Source organism: Gorilla gorilla, chromosome 16 (genome assembly GCF_029281585.2).
Source record: "Gorilla gorilla gorilla isolate KB3781 chromosome 16, NHGRI_mGorGor1-v2.1_pri, whole genome shotgun sequence".
NCBI lineage: Eukaryota > Metazoa > Chordata > Mammalia > Primates > Hominidae > Gorilla > Gorilla gorilla.
Window position 1 is genome coordinate 89,187,619 of NC_073240.2, and position 21,010 is coordinate 89,208,628.

Sequence of the window (21,010 nt, forward strand, 5' to 3'; positions counted from 1 at the left end):
TCTAGTAACTGGAGGAAGAGAAAAAGATTTTTCTGCAAGTTGGGGATTTCAAATTAAGGGAGAACCATATTGCAGGCCCTGAAGCTCTGCCCAGAAAACAGACCAATTTATGCAGGATAACAGTTGGTCAAGTGATTGACCCAATAAAATTATTAAGATAGCCAAAGACACCATCCTGAAAATGCACAGTGGGGTTATTCTGGTCTTCTTAACGACTACGTTGGCCATTTGGTATCAGAGGTACTGTGCAGCAATCTCCTGTTATGGTAGCAAGAAAAGCCAAATTGACAGCCATAAAGATTGAATGATTCTGTGAGTCATTTAAACATGAACTTAGAATTTAAATTCTCCCAAGAAGGACATTCTCAGAATATGTTCTATATTGGTGGTGCCTCCCCTGCTGCCCACTGACAGTGGGAGGGAACAGACTCAAGTTCTCCCTGGCCAGCTCTATATCTGGCTGCCTCTGAAGCAAAAGGCCTCAGTGAGGAGCTATGGTCGCCGGTTGGGGGCAACCAGAGAGCATCACAGATCCTGGCTGTGCCCTCCTGGCCAGGGTGAGCTGTGAGGAACTAGCAGTCTTGACAGAAGTTGTTTGAGATTTACTCTCATGTTCTCTGCCATGTGAATTTTCTTTCAGAATTAATAGCAAGAGCATCCAGAGGTTCTGACAGAATATAATTAATAGGCTAGATTTAGTTAGTATCTAGCCAGTACTCTGGAATGTTCCTTCTGTCACCCTTGCCTTGACTTTGGCAGCAAGAGGGCAGAGCTTGGAGACTGCTTGTCTGACCCAGTGCTGAGAAAGACTGGAAATTAGCCTTTGTAGGTGCAGGGGTCCCCTGTGTCACAGAGGCTAAACCCTTTCAGCTTAAAACTAGAGAACCCTCCATGTCATGAGCTCCCAACATGCTCAAGAACCTAGCTGTGAGAGGTAAATATTTCCCTAGGCCTGTGCAGCTGCTAAGGACCATGTCACAGGCTCTGTAGACCTGCCCCATCCCTGGAAGAGCACATGTGCTCCCCACAGCTCCACACCCTCTCTTTTTATGAGAAGTGCATTTTTGAAGGTCAGGATTTCATGACTTTTGACCAAAGGCTATTGCAAGCCTTGCAGAGCAAAGAATACCACAATGTGATTTTTAAACGACATTACGAGATCCCAAACAGACTGAAGGTAGTGTGAGCTCTGGAGTGAGAAAGTAAGTGGTCTATCAGAACTCTGTAAACAGAGGTATCACCAGGCCATATTAGACAGCAGTGAAGTCAATTTCCCCTTTACCAAGGCTAAGTCCTTGTCCTTCTCACTGCAGAATGAACTTGAGGGCAAGGGAGGGGAGAATGTGTCTTTTTCAGGGAAACAAGCCACTTGCTCCAGTGAGGTCTCCAAAGGCAGAGTTAGGCTTCATTGAGCTGCCATGGTAACAGCACACAGGTGGCAGAAACTGAGGCAAAGACAGCCATGAAGACAAGCTGGTCATCACTGCAATCCACAAAGGCTTCCAGCATTACTTACCAAAGCCAGGTTTGGTAGTGTTTTCTGAGGTGACATGTTCTGTCCCTCAAACTTGGAAGAAGGCAAAAGTCAGGGACTGCCACACTGGAATGAGGCCTTCGGGCAGCCTCACTCCTTGCTCTGCAAACCCTCTCCATAGCTGAGCAGGGGATTTTGACCACCCCTCCGAACTCAGACATTACTTGACATTACTCTTAGGGTGTGAAGTGAGAACTGCTCGAGGGTTTTGGCTCTCAGAAAAGCCAAGCTCCATTCTTCTTGACTTATGCCAAAGGCCCCAGTCTCCACCCATAGGTAAATCAAAGTCAGGTTCATCTATTTAAGAGAGGCTTTGAGAGGATCCTTTTGGCAGAGGGTCATGAGAAAATACCATGATCCTGAGAAAGCCAGGTGCCCATCTGGTCCCATGTGGAAGGCTCATGTATCTTGGTTTGAAAGTCCTACCAGAGCCCTCAGCTAAGATTTCTCTACAGCTCAGTTCTCTGGGTAACTTGCAACCCTGCCATTTTCCTCTACCCCAGAGTTCCAAGTTCCTTCCCAGATACAACCCACACAGACCTGGGCTGGAGGCCTTTGATACCAAATCTGAGCCATCAGTACCTTCTACGTCCCTGTGGGATCTGTGCTCCTCAGAAGTGCTCCTGTCTTTCTTGTTCCCTTCTCTCAAAGCAGAGCATGCCCCAGTCAAAGGTTTGCCTCTGATATCTTCCTTGTTCCCCTCGTTTCTGTCATTCCTCACCATCCTGGCCCAGGAGCATACAGAACATTTGAGCAATGCATTCACACCCACCCAGAAGTCAAGCATAATGAGGAGAGAAGATCTAGCTCTCTCAGGCACAAACACCCAGATATTTTGTGATAGAAGGAAAATGTGCCAAAATGAAAGGGGCAAAAACGCAGAGGGGTGTTAGACCTTATCACCCGTGCAGAAATCTCTTCCCTCATCAAGATTTAATTTCAAGGGAAACTGGGATCACTCTATGCAAGTTTTATCCACTGAGTAGGAGAAATTGGAACAAAAGTCCTACCCAAGAGGGCCTCAGAATCCTGATGGAATTTCAGAACCACCCAAAAAAGCAGACAAGGGACTTATCTCTTGCCAGCATGTCTCCTTCAACTCACTTTTGGGTTCAAGTAGGGTTGAAGAAGGAGTCTTATTTAGCTCTGGAAATATACTGTCATATCTAGGCTGAGGTTTTCTTGGGAGGTGGGAAGTATAGGGGGTGGTAACAGTAGGATTTCTAAAGGCAAAATGCAGAACCAGAGCTATCCAAGGAATCTGGAGGCTGCAAGCAGTTTCGCCCACATCAGCCAGCATTAAAGATTGGCAATGTGGTGGGTGGCGGAGAGCTGGGAGAGAGGAGGAGGAGAGCTCCAGGCCCGTGCTGGACAGTCCAGATGGAAGCCAGACTCCCCATTGTTCTCCACCTTCCTCCCGTCTCCGCTGTCATGCTTAAGAGTTTTCCCTGGGCCCTTCACAGAGAAGACTCCAAGCAGCCAGCATCGCCCCTCTCCCCCTCCCTGTCTCTCCCTCCCTGCCACCTTCATTTTGCTCTTGCTTTCAGAGTCACGCTGGCAGCAATGTGCGAGTCTAGCCAGAGCACAGGAGTCAGTAAACCCTGAAGGAACAAAGGCTCCGGCTCTTTGCCTAATCCATGTCTGGCTCCGTGCAGAAAGCTACACAACAATGAAGTCGTCCTGCATTGATCTGCCCGCTCCTGAGCTTTCCCGCGGCATCCAACCCTCCCTTGCTGCCTCACCATTGTATCTGAGATGCTTGATCCTTTGCTCATGCCTGGGCTTGACCTGAGGGAACTGGGACGAGCCAGGGGATGTGTCACAGCCCAGTGCTGTGCTGCGGTCACACCTGTGGCTGGGGAGGTGGAGGTGAGGATGTGGCTGCTGGGAGCTTGGCTGCAGAAAGGGATTCCCACACAAAAGAAGAGACAGAGGTGGCTAGAGGTCAGATTCTTGACTTCCAAATCGAGCCTGATTCGTGTTTGGTCTTTTTTAGGGTGAGCATTGCATGGCTGAGCTTGGACATATCAGGAGGTCTTTGAGGTGCGTTGAAGAAAGGTTAAGTGACAGTGGGTAGTCAGACAAGGCCCTTTCTTCTACTACCTTCCTGTCTGAAGCTGCTCACCCTTGCCCAGACCTGGGCAGCCTAACCTGATATCCTAAGGATCAGGTTGGTCTCATCCTTTCTTCTACCACCTTCCTATCTGAAGCTTCTCACCCTTGCCCAGACCTGGGCAGCCTAACTGCTATCCTAAGGATCAGGTTGGTCTCATCCAACAAGTCCTCCCCAATATCAAAAAGGCCATCATTGCTTGGGAATCTCACCAACTGTAAGACATGTGATTAATCTCAGATCTAAGCCCAACCATGCTTTCATACACCCCCAAGTCACTAAATGCTACAATGAGAGGAAAGAACGTTGCAGATGTTCTTTTCTAGTCTTTAAAATCACCCTGTCCCAAAAGTTCCAGAAGGAAGTCAGGGATGGTGCTCATCACTGAAGACCCCTGAAAGACTTCTCTGTCTTAGGAGTGGAGTGGGGTTGGGGGGGGGAGCACCTAGGTGGTGTTCCACAATCATAGCCTTCCAGGAGCAGAAGATGTGCTACTTTAGGGGGCAGCAGAGTGGCCAAAAGCATTTTGAGGTGTCAGGCAGTCCCCCTGTCAGTCCTGGTTCTGCCAGTTTCAAGCTGTGGAAACCTGAGCTAGTTATTCAGTCTTTCTGAGCTTCAGCTTCCTTGTGGGTAAAATCTGACTGGTTCTGAGTAAATGCTTCATAAGATACATAGAATTATTACTATTAATGCCCCACAGTAAACCCATTCTTGGAAGGTTGGCAACCAGTTCCAGGACCTCGTCATGTAATGCTAGTAAAAAAGTCCAGCCTCTCCAGGGCATGTCCCTGGAATGTATTAGATCGAATTTCACCTTGTTCTACAAGATCTTATTGGTACAGTTGAGTTTCTCATTCTCTGAGCTTCAGAACCAGCACCTGTCAACCAAGTCTCTAGAATGAAGATCCAGGGAGCGCCTGGCAAGCACCCTGGGTTCGTGAACTGAGTCAGCTGTCAATCTGTGCAGCAAAATCCCGCAGGATCAAAATGTAAGCTTAAGGTCTGACAAAGCTACTGTGAAATTCTGTTGGTGACATTCGAATGCAGGAGGTCAGGGAGCTGCAGGACTGGCTGGTTCCCTGAGCCACCCTAAGCTGAGGCCAGTCCAAACTGGCATCTTTCTGGGCTGAGTTCAGCTCTCCGCATCTGCCCTATACCAGCTCTGACTTCCCTAGAGGCACCAACCCTGGGGTAAATGCCATGAGACTTCAACACCTATCAGTAAAACATGGAAAATGGAGGCCTAGACTCCAATCGCAGCTGGTTCCTCATTCCACCCAGCAACCTTTCCATAGATCCCCATAGTCGTCCATAGTCTCTTCCCCCTGTCAATTGAGATGTTCCAACTCTCCTTGGGTCTTCTCACTAGCAGCACAAGGCCTTACCTCATTCTTTATAGGCAAAATGGAAGCCACCAGACAAGAACTCCCTCACTTCCTTGCCCTATCACCTTGAAAAGACATTGCACATCCTTTCCTCTTTTTGCCTCCTGCTCTATGGGAAGAGCACTCCCTCCATGAGGCCAATGCTATCCCCTCCTCCTGAGCTGTGGATACTTTTCCTTCCCATATTCTCAGGGGCCATTTTTATCTATTATCTCTTCTCCCATATACTGATAGGCTCCAAGCATCAGAACAAAAGAAAGCTCAAATCTCTCCTATATTAAAAATGAAAGTTCTCCCTTGAACCAGTGCATCTCCTCATGGTCCCCAGGACAGCCTCAACCCTTCAGGCATCCCTGTTCCAACTCTTTCTCCTTGGAACCCTTAAGAAGAGATGAACGCAGAGCTTGGTCTACCCCTCACCCAGGCCACTCTAGAGAGCAGGAGCTTCCATTTGGCATAAGGGGGTCTCAAACCAAACTAGACTTAAATAGAAGATAAAGCAACTGAGGGTATATAGAAAAGCACCAACCTAGCCTGATCAACTTCCTGTCAGACTGGAACATGAGCTCTTCCACATTACTTTACTTGTCTCATCTCTACTTCCTCAATGGCTGAGCTCCATCAAGGATTACTGGGGCCCAGTGAAGCATTCGGATCCACCCAGGAGCCTTTTCCCGGCCCGCATTCCCCACTCTTGCTCCATCTCTCCTGCATACAGGGCCTCACGGTGTCCTCTCCTCCTGAAAGGAAGAGGGCAAGTTACAGGTAGCATTTCAACTCTTCCAGCTGTGTCAGTGCCAGGGTCCAAGGGTGCACAGATGTGCCAGTTCATCTAAGCATTTTACTCTTCAGCCTCTCCCTCCTGGCAGCCCACATGAAACTTGCCATGAGAGTGTGGCTCACCTGAGTGTGTGCATGAAAGGGAGTGTGTCTCTGAATGACAAGTGTGTTGACCTGTACGCCCAAAGCCCCATCTTTCCTTGGGCAAGGTCACTTTCCCAACATCCACAGGGAACATACAAAACCACTCCATCCTAGGGACAGCCCCACTGGCTTTGCTGGTGCACCAAAGATAAAGGATCCCCAACCCCACTCTCAGACCCCCATATATCAGCTCTCAAGAGAAGATTTCTGTGAGCCTTGGCTGCTCAGACAACAGAACATTCCCCAGCTACCAAAGGAGTGAGGGTCTCAGTGGCCTGAGTAGTGTCTGTAGAAGTCAGGTTTGAATCTTGCTTTCACCTCTCATACTGTGTGACCCTGGGTGAACCATTCAACCTCTCTGAGCCTCTAATTCTTTCTCAATACGATGAAAAAGCACTTTACTGTATGAGCCTAAGCTATCTGGAAGACTCTCAATGAAAGCAACCAATGGAACAGATTGTGAACACCTTTGTAAACAAAGAACTTAACTAAGAAACTTCTTTAAAAGAGTAACAGGAAAACAGGAAAAAATGCAGGTAACCTGGAATTTCTGTATTTTGAATGTTTTTGCAAAATTTCCAAATAAGAGGTCTGATTCAGTCATTTCATTAGAAAATAAAGTGTTTATTAAGAAACTATACACTGAACACTCCTATAAGTCTCTGTGGAAACACAACGCCCCATTGTCATAGCACAAGGTGAGGAAAATGGCAGAATAAAAGATGCTGGGATGGATGGAGCCTGGCAGGCTGGAAATGAGGTAATGATTTACAATAATTAAAAAACATCATCCTCAAGCTTACTCCTTAAAGCCACACTTGGGAGGAGGCCCTGGACCCAAAGAATCAGCAGGGCATAATGGGGAACAGCCTGACATGGAGCAATGGGGAGCAGGATGAGGAGAGCTGGAGGGGGCGAGATAAACACACACCTGGAGCCCTGGAGAGAACCTGAACTCCCAGGTGATACTCTGGAGGCTGCCCCAGATACTGGGCAAGAACTTGGAAAGCCTCCTGTTTTTAAACCCCATGGAGGCATTTGCAGAATCAGGCTGGGATCCTGACACGAAGAACCACCATCCACAGGACCCAAGAAGTAAAACCCTTAAGTGGGAATCCAAACTCCCAGTTAAATTTGCCAAAGGCATAGACTCTATTCTCTACTAGTGTGCAACACCACCCCAAAACAATGGTGGGTTAAAACAACCACCTTTTTCCCCCACAAGCCCCCCACAGGATGCTCCCAGTTTCACGCTCTCCACCATTAGGTGGGCAGCCTATGCTGACTTCACACAATGGAGGCCCCATGGGCCAGTGGAGCTGGGAGCCATAAGTCTACTCCACCAATGAGTCAGCAAATACGGGAGAGTTTCAGGCCCTACAAATGTGCCTTTCCTACTGAAGAAGGGAAAGTCACCCCCTTCCCTCTCCTCAGTGGATCAAGTTGAAAATGGGGGAAGCGAGCCCCCTCTTTGGGAGAGGGTGGCCATGGAGTAAGGCATGAGTCAAAGCAAGCAAAGTAAACACACATATTGACCAGAGAACAGGAGGACACTTCCATTGGTGCCATGAGAGGGGCTGGAGGAGGCCAAGTTTTACTTCTCTTCCCCTTCAGTTCATCTTGACCTTGAAATGCTGATTCCATTGGGTTCCAAAAGTTCTCAGAGTCAAGAATAAGTGGAAGTAGGGGAAGAGAGCCAATCCCGGGATCATGGGCTGGCAGGAAGGGCCTTTGTCCCTGATTCCCTTGGTCCCTTGTGGTCCTAGTAGGATGGCCAGTTCATGGGTAAAACCTCCTGCAGCCAAAGCTTGTCGGAACTGCAGATCTAAGGGCCCAGGAAGAGCCTGGAGAAACTCTCCTCTGCAAGGAGTTTTCTAATATCACACTCATTGTGAGCCGTTCCAGAGAGAAGAGGAAGTAGGGGGCAAGTATGTCCCAAAAAAGGATGATTTTTTCCACCGAAAATAAAAATAAAAATGTAAAGTGATTGGTTTCCATTCTTTCCTCTGAGACCTAACTTGGTGCCAATACTTGAGCCTGGCTCCCCCTCCTCTTACCGCGCCGTCTCCACCTCTGCTTAGGTGCTCTCTGTGACTCTTCCCCACTGGAGGTTGCAGGGCGACGAGGTCACTAAGAGGACAGCATGGTATCCTGGGAGAGCCAGGGAGACCCCACGCTTCCAAGCAGGGAAAGTGAGGCTGGAGCACGGCTGGACTTCATCAGGCTTTCTTGTGATGGTTAGGTTGTTTTTGTAAAGCAAGAGAAAGGCTAGTGTATTTAAAAGATGCTCCTGGTGCACAGGTTTTTAATTCTCTTTATTGGCTCTAAAGATAGCGGCAGGAGCTGCCTCGTAGGCCGGGAAAAAAGGAGCACAGTGATGATTGGAGGGAAGGGGCAACCCTGCCAGTGGTGGATGGGGGAAAACACCCATCTGGTGGTGTTAAAGGGTGTCGGGGCACTGGTGGCTCATGCAGTTTCTACTTAGCATCCCTGGATCCAAAGAGAACAACGCCTAGAGCTTCCAACCTCTCAGAAGGCCCAGCCTACCAAGGTGACATCAAAACAAGGAGGCTTAAAAGGAGTTTTTAAAAGCCATGACGTCCTTTGCTGAAATAAACATTGACATCCTCAACATAGATGCCATGGTTAAGAGGCTTGGAATGTCCGGGAAGGCTTATTGGATTCAACATAATTTCTCTGAAACCTATAAAAAACAAAAAGAAAAAAAAAACAGAAAAAAGCAAAATAAAGTAAAAACCAAAACCCCCAAAGAAGATCAAAACTAGGAGGGGAAATAGAGAGGGAGCTTGAAAGGGGAAGAACTGTCAGCAAAAGGGAAGGATAGGAGGAGGGGATTAACTTAAAACCCTGCATGGTCAGAGAAACTGGAAACACTCCATTTTGCTGCAGTCTCCACTGAACTGAGGAAGGGAAGGGAGCAAAACCCTTGGGGGCTTGGCCTTGGATTGTCATGGAAGAGGAGGAGAGGTCTCATCTAAGTGGGTCTCAGTCTATAAGCATCTTTCTGAAAGGAGGAGCCCCTGATGATGAGCTGAGGGGTGTGTCGGAGAAGGGGTATGAACTGTAGGGTCACTTAGGGGCTAAGGGATGGGAGGAGAAGGCTATGCTTTCCCAGAACTGATGCTCTTTAAGGATACCAGAGGGGCATTTCTAATTCTAGGAGCTAAAATTACACAGACCACTTCTGACCACACCAGGAGGTGGGGGTGCTATATTCCCAAGCCTACAAGCTCTTTCTCATTGACCTTTTCGCCTCACACCACAGGTCTGTGGAAGGTTTAGAGAGTAACGGCTGATCTCTGAGCCTTGCCATCTTTCCAAATCTTACAGGGGAGGAAAATACCCTGGAGGAGTAACACTGGTGGCCCCGAGGGCACATGCTGCCTCGAGCAAGGAGGACTTCCATGACAACTCATTTCCTTTCCGGCCATACAGCCATGGACTGAGTTAGGATGTCCTGAAAAGTGGGAGTTCCTAATAAAATCTCCAGAAAGATGTTTCTCAATCAACTACAGATTTAAAAAGTGTCTGTAAAGAGTGTGTGTGTGCATTTGCATGTGTGTGTGTTTGCATGTGTACATGTGTTTCCATGCGTGTATCTGTTTGCATGTGTGTTTGCATGTGTATTTGTGTGTTTGTGTGCTTCTGTATGTGTTTGTGTGTGTTTGCATGTGTACGCCTGTGTGTTTTCATGTGGATGTGTGTATGTGTGTGTTTCCATGTGTGTGTTTGCATGTGTGTATGTGCGAATATATGTAGGTGTACACATATGTGTGTGTTTGAATGTGTATGTGTGTGTGAATATGTGCACAGAGTAAGCCTACCTTTTTATGGAAGCTATGCTCAGGAATGTAGAGGTCATAAGGGGCCTCTGGACATTGGGAATATGATGGGAAAAACTTGAAACAAAATTTGATTGCATTGAGACTTTCCTGTCCTCCTGCCCAGGACATGCTATGGACAAAACAGTATTGAGTCATTTGGGGTGCTGGGACCCCTTCCTCTGAAGGAGGTGGGGTCAGATTTGTGAAGATAGAGGAAACCTTCCTTGCCTATGACATCATGTTTGGAGGGAGGCTGTTTCAAGGTGAGACGTTTCTGAGACAGCATCCCTGCCCTGACCACAGATAAAGGTTATCTGGGGTATGAAGGAAAAGGGAAGGAAGGCCATTGGTCTGGGTATCCTGCTGAGAAAGTTTGTGACACCACTGTCTCTTTCCAGGCCATGGTCCTCTCCTGCTTCTCCCATAGCCCTTACCTAGGCCCTATGAAGCTTCCTCCCCTGGAAGACACTCCTTTAACTTAAGGGATTTTTTTAGTACCAAATCCCGTGCTGGGCACATAGTCATACCTCAGTCCACGAAATATATGGAGGCTTGATGAGTCTTAAGGTCTTAAGAACCAAAATTGGTTAGGGGAGGGATCTTTACTGCATACAAAGACGTCAAAGGAGGTAACTCACCATGTGACCTTGGGTAAGACACTTCCCCACTCTGGACCTCAGGTTCCTCATATATATAGTGAGTTGATGGGACTAGATGATCTCTATTGTCCTTCAAGTTTAATATCCCATGATTGTCTATGTTTGAAAAGACCCCTGGCAGAAGAGGCAGACATGGGGGAATTAATGGTCAGTATTAAACCCCAAGTGCAAAAAACATGGGAAAGTATTTTTCTTAAGTGCACAATGCCAGAAACAGAAATCCAGGTGTTCTCAGCTCCTGTACCCACTCTGCTGTGCCTGTAGTGGCAGCTGGTTTATTTTACACCTAAAATCTAGATCCTAAGAATCTCACCCTGGCATTATAGAAATGGCACAAGTTAGAGTCAGAGAAGAAAGATTCACCATCACCATGAATTCTGTCCTGCACTTTTCCTAACATATTTGCCCCCCATTTTCCTTCTTGGACCAGAATGTCTCAAAATTGTGCCCATCATTGCCATTCAGAGTGTCATTCCTGGGCCTGGACGGATGTTTCTTCTGACTTGGGAGATAATCCTGGACCCAAGACCCTCTTTCTGGCTTCTAATATCCCATCAAAAAATTCAGCTAATTTTCAAGAGGAAAGCAATGTGACAAGGTGGGGATGATGAGGAGATGAGAGGAGGTGGTGGTGTTTGGTTCCTTAAAATCTTCCTTGCCATTGTTAGGGCATAAACCATTGGAAAAACAAAAGCTGTTAGCTCACTGAAGACCTGAAGACTACAACTTCTATAAAGAAATATCATCGTAGCTTCTGAGGATGAAATCTCCTTTGGAGACCATGCAGCATTTGTGGGCCCTGGAAAGATCCGTGTCGGATCCATTAAAGACCAGGGCCAAGCCCGCCTAAGTCTCTGCCAAGGTCCCCGAAGCTGCCTTCGTGAACACGAGCCCTTTCCCATATGAGCCGGGATCTGAAGTTTGTTTTCTCTGGAACTCTTTCCCAGGTGGAGTCTTTCCAAGATTCTAAAAGCTGAAGCCTGATAGCATAAGAGGCACTGCTCCAAAATCCTCCATTCCTCTCCCTCTGTCTCAGAACAACCCCTGAGCAGAAAGCAAAAGGCATTTACTGGGGGAAGAGCAGGGGAGCCCAGAACCACAGTGGACACTGGTAAAGGGGTAAATGGATGAAGAAAAGGCTGAAAGGGGCAAATCAAAGGCATTTCCAAAGAAGGCCTTACCCACCAGGGACCCACAGACCCCGCTACATCTGACCTTTTCCTCTGTCTGTCAACAGCTTTCCCCAAAACATTCAGCACAAAGGTACCTGTAGGCTCTCTGTAATTCAGAACAGAGCTGGGTCTTCAGGGATCTTCTAAGAATACTTTCCCTGAGAAGCAAGCCAGAGGCTCTGGGATCTTTTTGGGAAAGGGAGGGACATTGTAAATGGAGCTTAGGGGAGAAGGGGCACTGAGCACCCATACGATTGGATGAGAGGTTTTGGAGCCAATCCTACTGAGTCAAGAGCTGGTTAAATCTCTAAAGGCAAGTCCTTTATATTGACTGCAGCAAGGAAAGGTCAGTTCCCATGGTTTTGCCACATAAAAAGACATTCAAACCTGTTTTTCTGAGATTCTTGCAGATTCTAATTCTCTCTCCCTTGCTGGGGTTTCACCCCTGTGCTCTGGCCTTGGGATTCTGGAGCTACCAGCCCAGCACCTTCCAGGGAGAAGGTATTCCCTGCATCTTCTGCCTACACTCTTTCCACCTGACTGTGGATTCTCACAGACGTCTCCTTCTCCTTCTGTCTCTGCTTCTTCCTTTTGTTATCTGAGATGAGACTATTACCTAACTGCATAAAGTAGTTTAGGTTATGGTTTAGACAATAGTCCCAATACCAAATGGAGTTCTATAGAATTATTTTCAAACATCCCCTCTTCAAATGTATTCATTCATCATCTTCAAGTTGCTACGTCACAGTAACCCTTAGCACTGACATATCACTGGCTGTGGAAAAAAGCATTTTGTACCCTAGCATGGGCTGAAATACACAGGAGTGCTGGCGCTGGGGCCCTGGGTGGTAGACTAACAGGGAGCCAGAAGGCAATGCAGTGGGAAGGGCATCCCACCCCAGTCAGGGTGCCACACTTTCCACAACCTTCCCACCTTTCCCCCAAGAGGTAAGAAGAGGTGAGATGTTTTTCAACCCCATTGCAGGTAGGCATGGAATGGAGCAGGGAGCCCCGAGCAATACCCAACTATGCCAATCCTACCATCAGACATGTTGCTGATAGCCCTGGAATCCATAGATCTATATAAGGGAGTGCCAGTGACAGGTATCACCTACAGTTAGTTCTTTATACCTCAACAACCCCAAAAGGTGGATAGTATTAACTCCACTTTACAAGGGAGAAAACTGTGCCTTTATAATATGGAAAAACAGCCCCAAGTTCACTTTGTGGCAAAGTCTAAATTTGAATCCAGCTCTTCATACCTCCAAAGTCCTTGCAACTAACCACTTTGCAATACGGATCTCATTTGTGGAAAACCAATATCCAGGAAGGGGGTGAAATGGAGGTCAAGATAGTGATGGTAAGGACATTCTCTGGGGGGAACAAGGCTCTCACTCGGGCCACTTCAACAAGCTCTAAACAGAGGGCAGGGCTTTCTTACCTCATTAACAGCTTCCTTAGTTAGGAAGGTAAGCAGCACCATACCCTGTCATTCCCTCCTCTGGCCAACCCTGGTTTAATTCTATCCCTGGTGGCTTCACCCCCACCCTCACAATGACACTTTGCATGCACCGGGACCTTCCAGATAAGGAACCCCAAACTCTGTCTGGTCACGGACTCCTTCATTTTGATGATGTTTCAGGGAGTTCAGCCTAGAGAGGATGAAAAATGACCACATGAACGTGAGGTAGTAATGAGTATGGAGAGATGGATAATTAAAATATAGTCATACCCTAACCAAGGGTTGTGGAATATCTGAGAATACCCTTGGTAAGCCAAGCATGGTACCCAGTGGAACTCTTTCCTGAGCACCCACCCCAGGCCACTGTGTAAACAAGCACGGACAGAAACAAGTGAGTCTTGGTGAAGAAAGGATTCCTCACAGACACATGTCTCTTGCTTCTTTTCTTGCCTGTATGGTGGTCCTTCTAAGGTTGTGGGAAGGTGATCATCAAAGCATTCTAATGGTGCCTGGGCTATGGTTATGATTGATTTGTTCTGTATCTTTTCCTTGGGTGTAGTTATTGCTTTTTTGAGTCTAAGTTCTTTCTTCTCATGCCATCGGATTCAATAAAAGGATGGCGGCACTGGCCAAGGTGAGTGAGCCCCAAATGCCTAGGCTTGCTGGCCACAGACTATGCTGCTTTAAACTTTCAGGTTATTTCTTTTATTATTCTGAGATTGCAAACCTAACCCACAGGCCGTATATGGCCCTACGATGTGCCTTATTTTATTTTATTTTTTAACACAAATGGTCTTTTTAAAAATTTGTTGCTTAGTTGCCAGCATTTAAAACTTGGAAGATCTCACATTTAAAATATCCCCATTTCTAGCTTCCCTTGAAAGTCCGAGAGTTCTGGCAACCCTGGGCCAGAATTACTGCACAGTGATAACCCACTGCGGTAGCCACTCAGTTTATACGAGGTGTGTGAGTGTGTGTTCTCCAGCTTGCCATATTCTCCACCAATTCCTATTATCCTCCACCCCTGCACTTATTTACAGTACCTACATGGCTTGTCTTTGCATTTGAGATTCAAACTGTACAATAAACATTATGTTTATTGTACTAGGTTATAGGCTGTGCATTAAGACCAGGAAATCCCATCTCTGCAAGCCTTGTTGAATGCCCCTAAAATACCAGACTTATGCTCCCTCTGGTCATGGCTAACAATGATAAAGAAGTGGCTGGAAACCTACAGCAGAAGGACAAACCTATCTCAGAAGGGGGAGACAGCTCAGAAACTGAACTATGTGAGTAAGGGAAGCAAGCATGGTCAGAAATCAGGTTCCCAACAAGACACCATGCTGAAGCATAATGCTGGAAAAAGCTACTGCTGGGAGAGAAGGTGGCATTCATGTCATCCACTGGCTGTGTCTTCCGCATTGCCTGACATGTATAAGGCACACGACAAAAGGTTGTTGAATGCCAACAAGCAGGACTTTTTAATATAGCTGTACATTTCATGGGGGAATAACTGGACCCAAAGTGTTCCTACATCCCTATAATAACAAACACATTTCAAAGGGTTCTATACAATATTGAAAGGTACTTAGAACCAAAATGTCCCTGTTGTATACTGTGTAGCTAAGAGTATTGAACTGAGACCCCCAACTTCAGTATGGGCCGCCTCTTCCTATAAAGTCACCTCAATGCTGCTGGGAAAATGAGTGATGAGATTGTCCTGGCCCGCATGCCACGGTTGCCAAGTCTGGTTCCAGCTGTGTGCAGATGCTCAGAGGGAGGGGGCTGAGGCTGAATGTACCCCGACTACAATTTAGCTCATGGCGTCGTGCCCACAGGAAGTCACAGGCGGAGGACATCCATGCCTGGCTGAGATAAAGGGGCATGGACCACTGAGATTCTCAGACAAAAGCAAAAGGCTCATTCCTGAAGGGATCTTGAAGGCTCTCACGGCTTGTCCCTGATGAGTATTTCAAGGCTCTAACTCAAAAAAAGGGGGGAGGTGTGCTGGGGGGCCACCCACCACTTGGCATCACTAAGACTATTCCAATGATAAGCTGATCTTGGCTTAAAGGAGTGAAATGTTAGTCCCCAGAGAAAGTGAAAATCCTTCCACTCCATAACATGGGTGAAGTGACCTCTTAGAATCATAATACTTCATAAGCCATGGAGCAATATTAGTCATATGGAAAAAAAATTTCTTTACCATTCTCAGAATTCACTATATAAGGAACAATTTGTAATAGCTGAGCATCTTCTTTTCTTGCTTAACTGAGAGTAGAGAGAATCTCGGGTATTAATAATCTATCTTCATTGCCTTCATTGCACTTCAAAATATCTGTCTTTGTATTCAGTATATTTTTTCCTGAGTCTTTTGACTCTTTTCAAATGTTTGAAATATCTAAAATATCAGAAAAGTGTAGAAACTCTGCGCCTACCTCCAGCATTAACAATTTATAATATTTTGATATCTTCTTCTCAAATTTCTAAACAAATAATCCATTACTGCAATGGCTGAGAACCCATGTGAGTTCACATATAACCCTGTTTCTCCTCTACCCCATCACCAGAAGTAATCACTGCTCTGAAATAGCTGATTATCCTTTTCAGGAATCTTGAAATAATTTTGCTGCATATGCATATATCCATAACCAAATTATAGTTTTGTTCTGTGTAAGTTTAAGCTTTTAAAAAGTGGGTATTTTCTAGATTTATCCATGTTGATACATGTAGCTCCCATTCATTAATTTTAGCTAACAAAGTCCATTATGTGAATATGCTACAAATTATTTGCCTATTCTGCCGACACTTGTTTCTATTTTTTCATTATTCCAAAAAAAGTTGCAATCAATATTATTACACACATATCTGTATGCACATGTGGGAGAATTTCTCCAGAGCAGTAGTTGGCAAACTTATCCTATAAAGGACCAGATAGAAAATATTTTAGGCTTTGCAAACCATGCAGTCTCTGCTGCTACCACTAAACTCTGCCAGTATAGTCTGAAGGCAGCCACAGACAACACATAAACAAATAAGCGCGTTCCAGTAAAATTTCATTTGTAAAAATAGGCAAGAGCCAGATTTGGCCCTTGGCCAATGAGTGATAGTTTGCTGACCTCTACTCTAGAGCTTTTTTACTCAAAGTGCAGGCAAGTGGACGAGCAGCATCAGCATCAGCTGGGAGTTGGGTAAAAATGAAGATGCTCAGACCCCGCTGAATCAACATCTGTGGTTTAATAAGCTCCTCAGGTGATTTCTATGCACAAAAACATTTGAGAAGCACATCTTTGGAGGAGATCCCTAAATTTAGTGTAATTGAATCCTTAACATAATTCTATTGCTAAATGTTTACCCAAAGTATTACCAACTCATATTTCTATAATCACTAAATGGATGAACTTCCTACCCCATCTTCCCATATCAGATGTTTTTTCTAACAAACTGATAGGTAGTAGATGTTATCTCCTTGTAGTTTGAAGATTCATTTCCCTAATTACTACTGAGGCTGTACATCATCTCAATAAGGGTTTCCCCAATTAAGGAACTGTGAACTGCCTGTTTGTATCCTTTCCTCATTTTCTTGTGTGTGTCTTTCTCTATCTATATATCTAGACATAGATATATATAGATAGATAGATATGTGTGTGTGTGTGTGTGTGTGTGTGTGTGTGCAGTTACTCTTTTCTTGATTTGTGGGAGTTTGTTATTTATTCTCCATGCAAATTCTTTGTTACATATATATGCATTGAAATGATGTCATCTCAAGATACTGTTTGTCTTTTAACTTTGTGTACAGTACTCATAGATTTTTTTAAATTAATGTATTCAAATGTATTCACCTTTCCCTTTATGTTACTTAAATTTGTATGTTAAGAGATATTTTCCTCCTCAATGTCAGGATATTACCTTTTCCTTTAAAAGTACTACGTTTAGGGCCGGGCCGGGCGTGGCCGAGATCGTGACACTGCACTCCAGCCTGGGTGACACAGTGAGAATCTGTCTCAAAATAATAATAATAATAATAAATAAAAAATAAAAGTACTACGTTTAATAAATCTCCCTTACAGAAGAATTATGAATACTTTACGCAGAGACTCCTCACTCAAGGACGTAGAGTTTCACTTCCCCCCACCCCTTGAGTGTACACTGTTATTGGCTTACTTCCAAAGTATACGGAAAGAGGGAGAATGTAGTTTTCAGTGGAGAAAACTGACAAACACCATCTCAGCCAGGTAATGAGGGTTAGCATCATCAGTGTTAAGTCATGTGATAAGCATGCACTCTTTAAGTGAAGTGATGAGAATGGCCTTTCACCTCTGTGGTCTTCCTTCCCAATATTCCAACTGACAGCCAAAATTGAGAGATATTCTACATGAAACCTGACCATCAAGGTAATCAAGGACAAGGAAAGTCTAAGAAACTGTCAGAGATCATAGAAGGCTAAGAAGACATGATAACTAAATGTAAAGTGGTGTTCTGGATGTGGTCCAGGAATGAAGAAAGGACATTTGGGGGAAACTGATGAAATCAGAGTATAGTATTGAACTTAATTAAGAATAATGTACCTACACTCATTTCTTACTTGTGACAAATGTATCATGGTGATGTAGAATGATTACAATAGGAGAAACTGGATGAGAGATATAAGGGAATGCTCTGTACCACTGTTATAACTTTTCTATATGTCTAAAGCTATTTTAAAATGAAAAACTGATTTAAAATAGAAAGTTATACTTTAAATTTTCATCCAGAATTTATAATTTACTTTTTGACTGGTGTGAGGTAAAAACATCACTTTGTTTTTCCTTATGGGGTTTTATTTAATAGTTTCTCCCTCTTGTTTTTTTGTTTTTGTGTTTTTTTGTTTTTGAGATGGAGTCTCGCTCTGTCACCAGGCTGGAGTGCAATGGTGCTCCCAGGTATAAGCAATTCTCCTGTCCCAGCCTCCAGAGTGGCTGGGACTACAGGTATGTGCCACCAAGCCTGGCTAATTTTTGTATTTTTAGTAGAGATGGGGTTTCACCCTGTTGGCCATGATGGTCTCGATCTCTTGACCTCGTGATCTGCCCGCCTCGGCCTCCCAAAGTGCTGGGATTACAGCCATGAGCCACCATGCCCGGCCACACCTGGCCTAGTTTCTCCCTTTCATACTGACTTGCAATGACATGCACAAAAAAAGCACTCATACCCACACATCTGTCTCCTATTTATCTATCTATCTCTCTATCTATCTATCTATCTATCTACAAACATACACACGTAAGTTTTCTGAGTGTTGAAAACAATTACTATACTTTAGCCTATTTGCTTTCCCTGTCTTCATTACTGTAACTTTAAAATAGGTATTTTTGTCCATTAGGGCACATCTCTTCAATCTTTATCTTCTTTTTAAAAAACATCTTGGCTATCTTGGTGTTTCATTCCCCCACATAAATTATAGGATAAGCATATCAGGCAAGAGCTTTCAAAAACTCTGCTGGAACCTTTATAAAAATTGTATTCAATTTATACATTTGGGAGAAAATCAACATTACTATTATATTGTTTCTTCCCATCCACAAATAAAGTATATGCTCCATTTACTCATTTCTTCCTTTATACTCTTCATAAGATTTTGCATTTTTCCATAGCCTCTTGCATATCCTTTGTTAGGTTTATACTTTTTTACTTCTTATTTCTTGGTTTTATTTCATTTTTGCTACTGTAAATGTGATTTGTTTTCCATTAAATGATCTAATGGTGTTTAGGGAAGACATTGATTTTTGTTTATTGATCCTATATTAGCAAATTTGCTGGACTCCCTAATTAGTTCTAATGATTATTTTATAAATACCCTTTGATGTTCTATGTAGGGTGATCAGAATCTTCACAATAAGGATAATCTGTCTTTCCAATTCTTTTATTTCTTTTATCTTATTGCAGTGGCTAGCATTACAAGAATATTATTGAATAAAAGTCATACATAATAACAAACATGCTTATCATTCTATTTTTTTCATGTGTTTCATACATTATTTTTATTTTTTTTAGAGAGGGTCTGGCTCTGTCACCCTCTCTAAGGCTGGAGTGCAGTGGTGCAATCTTGGCTCACTGCAACTTTCGCCTCCTGGGTCCAACAGTGGAGAAAGAGGAACACTTTTACACTGTTGGTGGGACTATAAACTAGTTCAACCATTGTGGAAGACAGTGTGGCGATTCCTCAAGGATCTAGAACTAGAAATACCATTTGATCCAGCCATCCCATTACTGGGTATATACCCAAAGGATTATAAATCATGCTGCTATAAAGACACATGCACACGTATGTTTATTGTGTTACTATTCACAATAGTGAAGACTTGGAACCAACCCAAATGTCCATCAATGATAGACTGGATTCAGAAAATGTCGCACATATACACCATGGAATACTATGCAGCCATAAAAAATGATGAGTTCATTTCCTTTTCAGGGACATGGATGAAGCTGGAAACCATCATTCTCAGCAAACTATAGCAAGGACAAAAAACCAAACACCACATGTCCTCACTCATAGGTGGGAATTGAATAATGAGAACACGTGGACACAGGAAGGGGAACATCACACACTGGGGCCTGTTGTGGAGTGGGGGGAGGGGGAGGAATAGCATTAGGAGATATACCTAATGTAAATGACGAGTTAATGGGTGCAGCACACCAACATTGCACATGTATACATATGTAACAAACCTGCACGTTGTGCACATGTACCCTAGGACTTAAAGTATAAAAAAAAAAATTCCAAGAAACTAAATCATATAGATCTAGTGCTGACACGAAAAAAAAAAGAGATTCTCATGCCTCAACCACTTAAGTAGCTGGGATTACAGGCGCACACTACCACACCTGGCTAATTTTTGTATTTTTAGTAGAGATGTGGTTTCACCATGTTGGCCAGACTGGTCTATAACTCCCGACCTCAAGTAATGCGCCCACCTCAGCCTCCCAAAGTGCTGGGATTACAGGTGTGAGCCATCATGCCTGGGCTTGTTTCAAGATTTTTCATTGTAATTCATTTTGAGTGAAAATAATTTTTTCTGGTTTTGTTTTTTCCCTTTTCCTTTTCTTCTCACTCATATTGTCTAATTTGTTGCTGCTGTTGTTGTTACCTCCATCTAGCTTCCTGGGACTTCAGTTATAAACCAAATCCTGTAATAATGACTTGGAGTCCTCCTACAAGGGTAATATTGAGGGTAGAGTACAACAGTCTTCAGCTAGTTGAGCGGCTTAAGTCAGTTCATGGTCTCAAAGCTGCAACTTTATCCTCTCTCTCCCACTTCCTCAGGCTCACAGGTTCCTATTAGGAACCCAGAGAGGGGTCAGCCACATTATCTTTTCAGACTCTTTTCTTCACTATCCCCACCCCAAGACTTGAAGCAGTGAGTCTAGCTCTGACCCTCTGACAACGTGGAGCACATACCATTCTGCAGATACCCTCCAGAGCTAAATTCCTGCCCTGACTTTTTGATTCTAGACTTGGAACCCAGCGTAACAATGAATGTAACTCTGCACATCACTTTTTATTTCTGTACCATTTCTTGTTCACAGATTATTTATCTTGTTTTGGGGCCCAGCCATGTCTTTTTATAATTTTTGTCATTGTTACATATTTGGAGCAGAGGAGGAAACTAAAGCACAAACTTATTGTACCATCCTGACCAGAGCCCAATTATTTGCCTTTCTATATTGGAGAAAAATTTATTTTGTTTCCAAAACTAACCCTTTAACTGATACCTTCAATATTATCCCCAACTTCCTTCTTCAATTATTTCCTGTCTCTTCAACATCTGCCTTTGCTGTTATATTCCCTTTTGTACAGAAATCTATATATGGTTATCTCTATCTTTGGGTATGTGCACACATACCAAACCAATGTATGCCCACACTCTCAGTCT

At 44.4% G+C, this 21,010-nt stretch overlaps 1 protein-coding gene across 14 annotated transcripts in view; it reads right to left on the minus strand.

Annotated features, from left to right (window-relative positions):
• The window catches only part of NTRK3 (neurotrophic receptor tyrosine kinase 3), a 397,164-nt gene that overhangs the window by 110,864 nt on the left and 265,290 nt on the right, over nt 1–21,010 (minus strand). For 4 of the 14 annotated variants that reach the window (XM_063698812.1, XM_063698811.1, XM_055362910.2 and 1 more), the window contains 2 exons: nt 10,440–10,574; nt 6,560–8,660 (listed from right to left, as the gene is read on the minus strand). The exons of 9 other annotated variants lie outside the window; for them this stretch is intronic. In XM_063698812.1, the coding sequence (XP_063554882.1) occupies nt 8,542–8,660; nt 10,440–10,574 (254 nt within the window). In that variant the 3' untranslated portion in view covers nt 6,560–8,541. Of the gene's footprint in view, nt 1–6,559; nt 8,661–10,439; nt 10,575–21,010 lie in introns of those variants that run through there. One more of the 14 variants, XM_031002357.3, reaches the window with a different exon arrangement.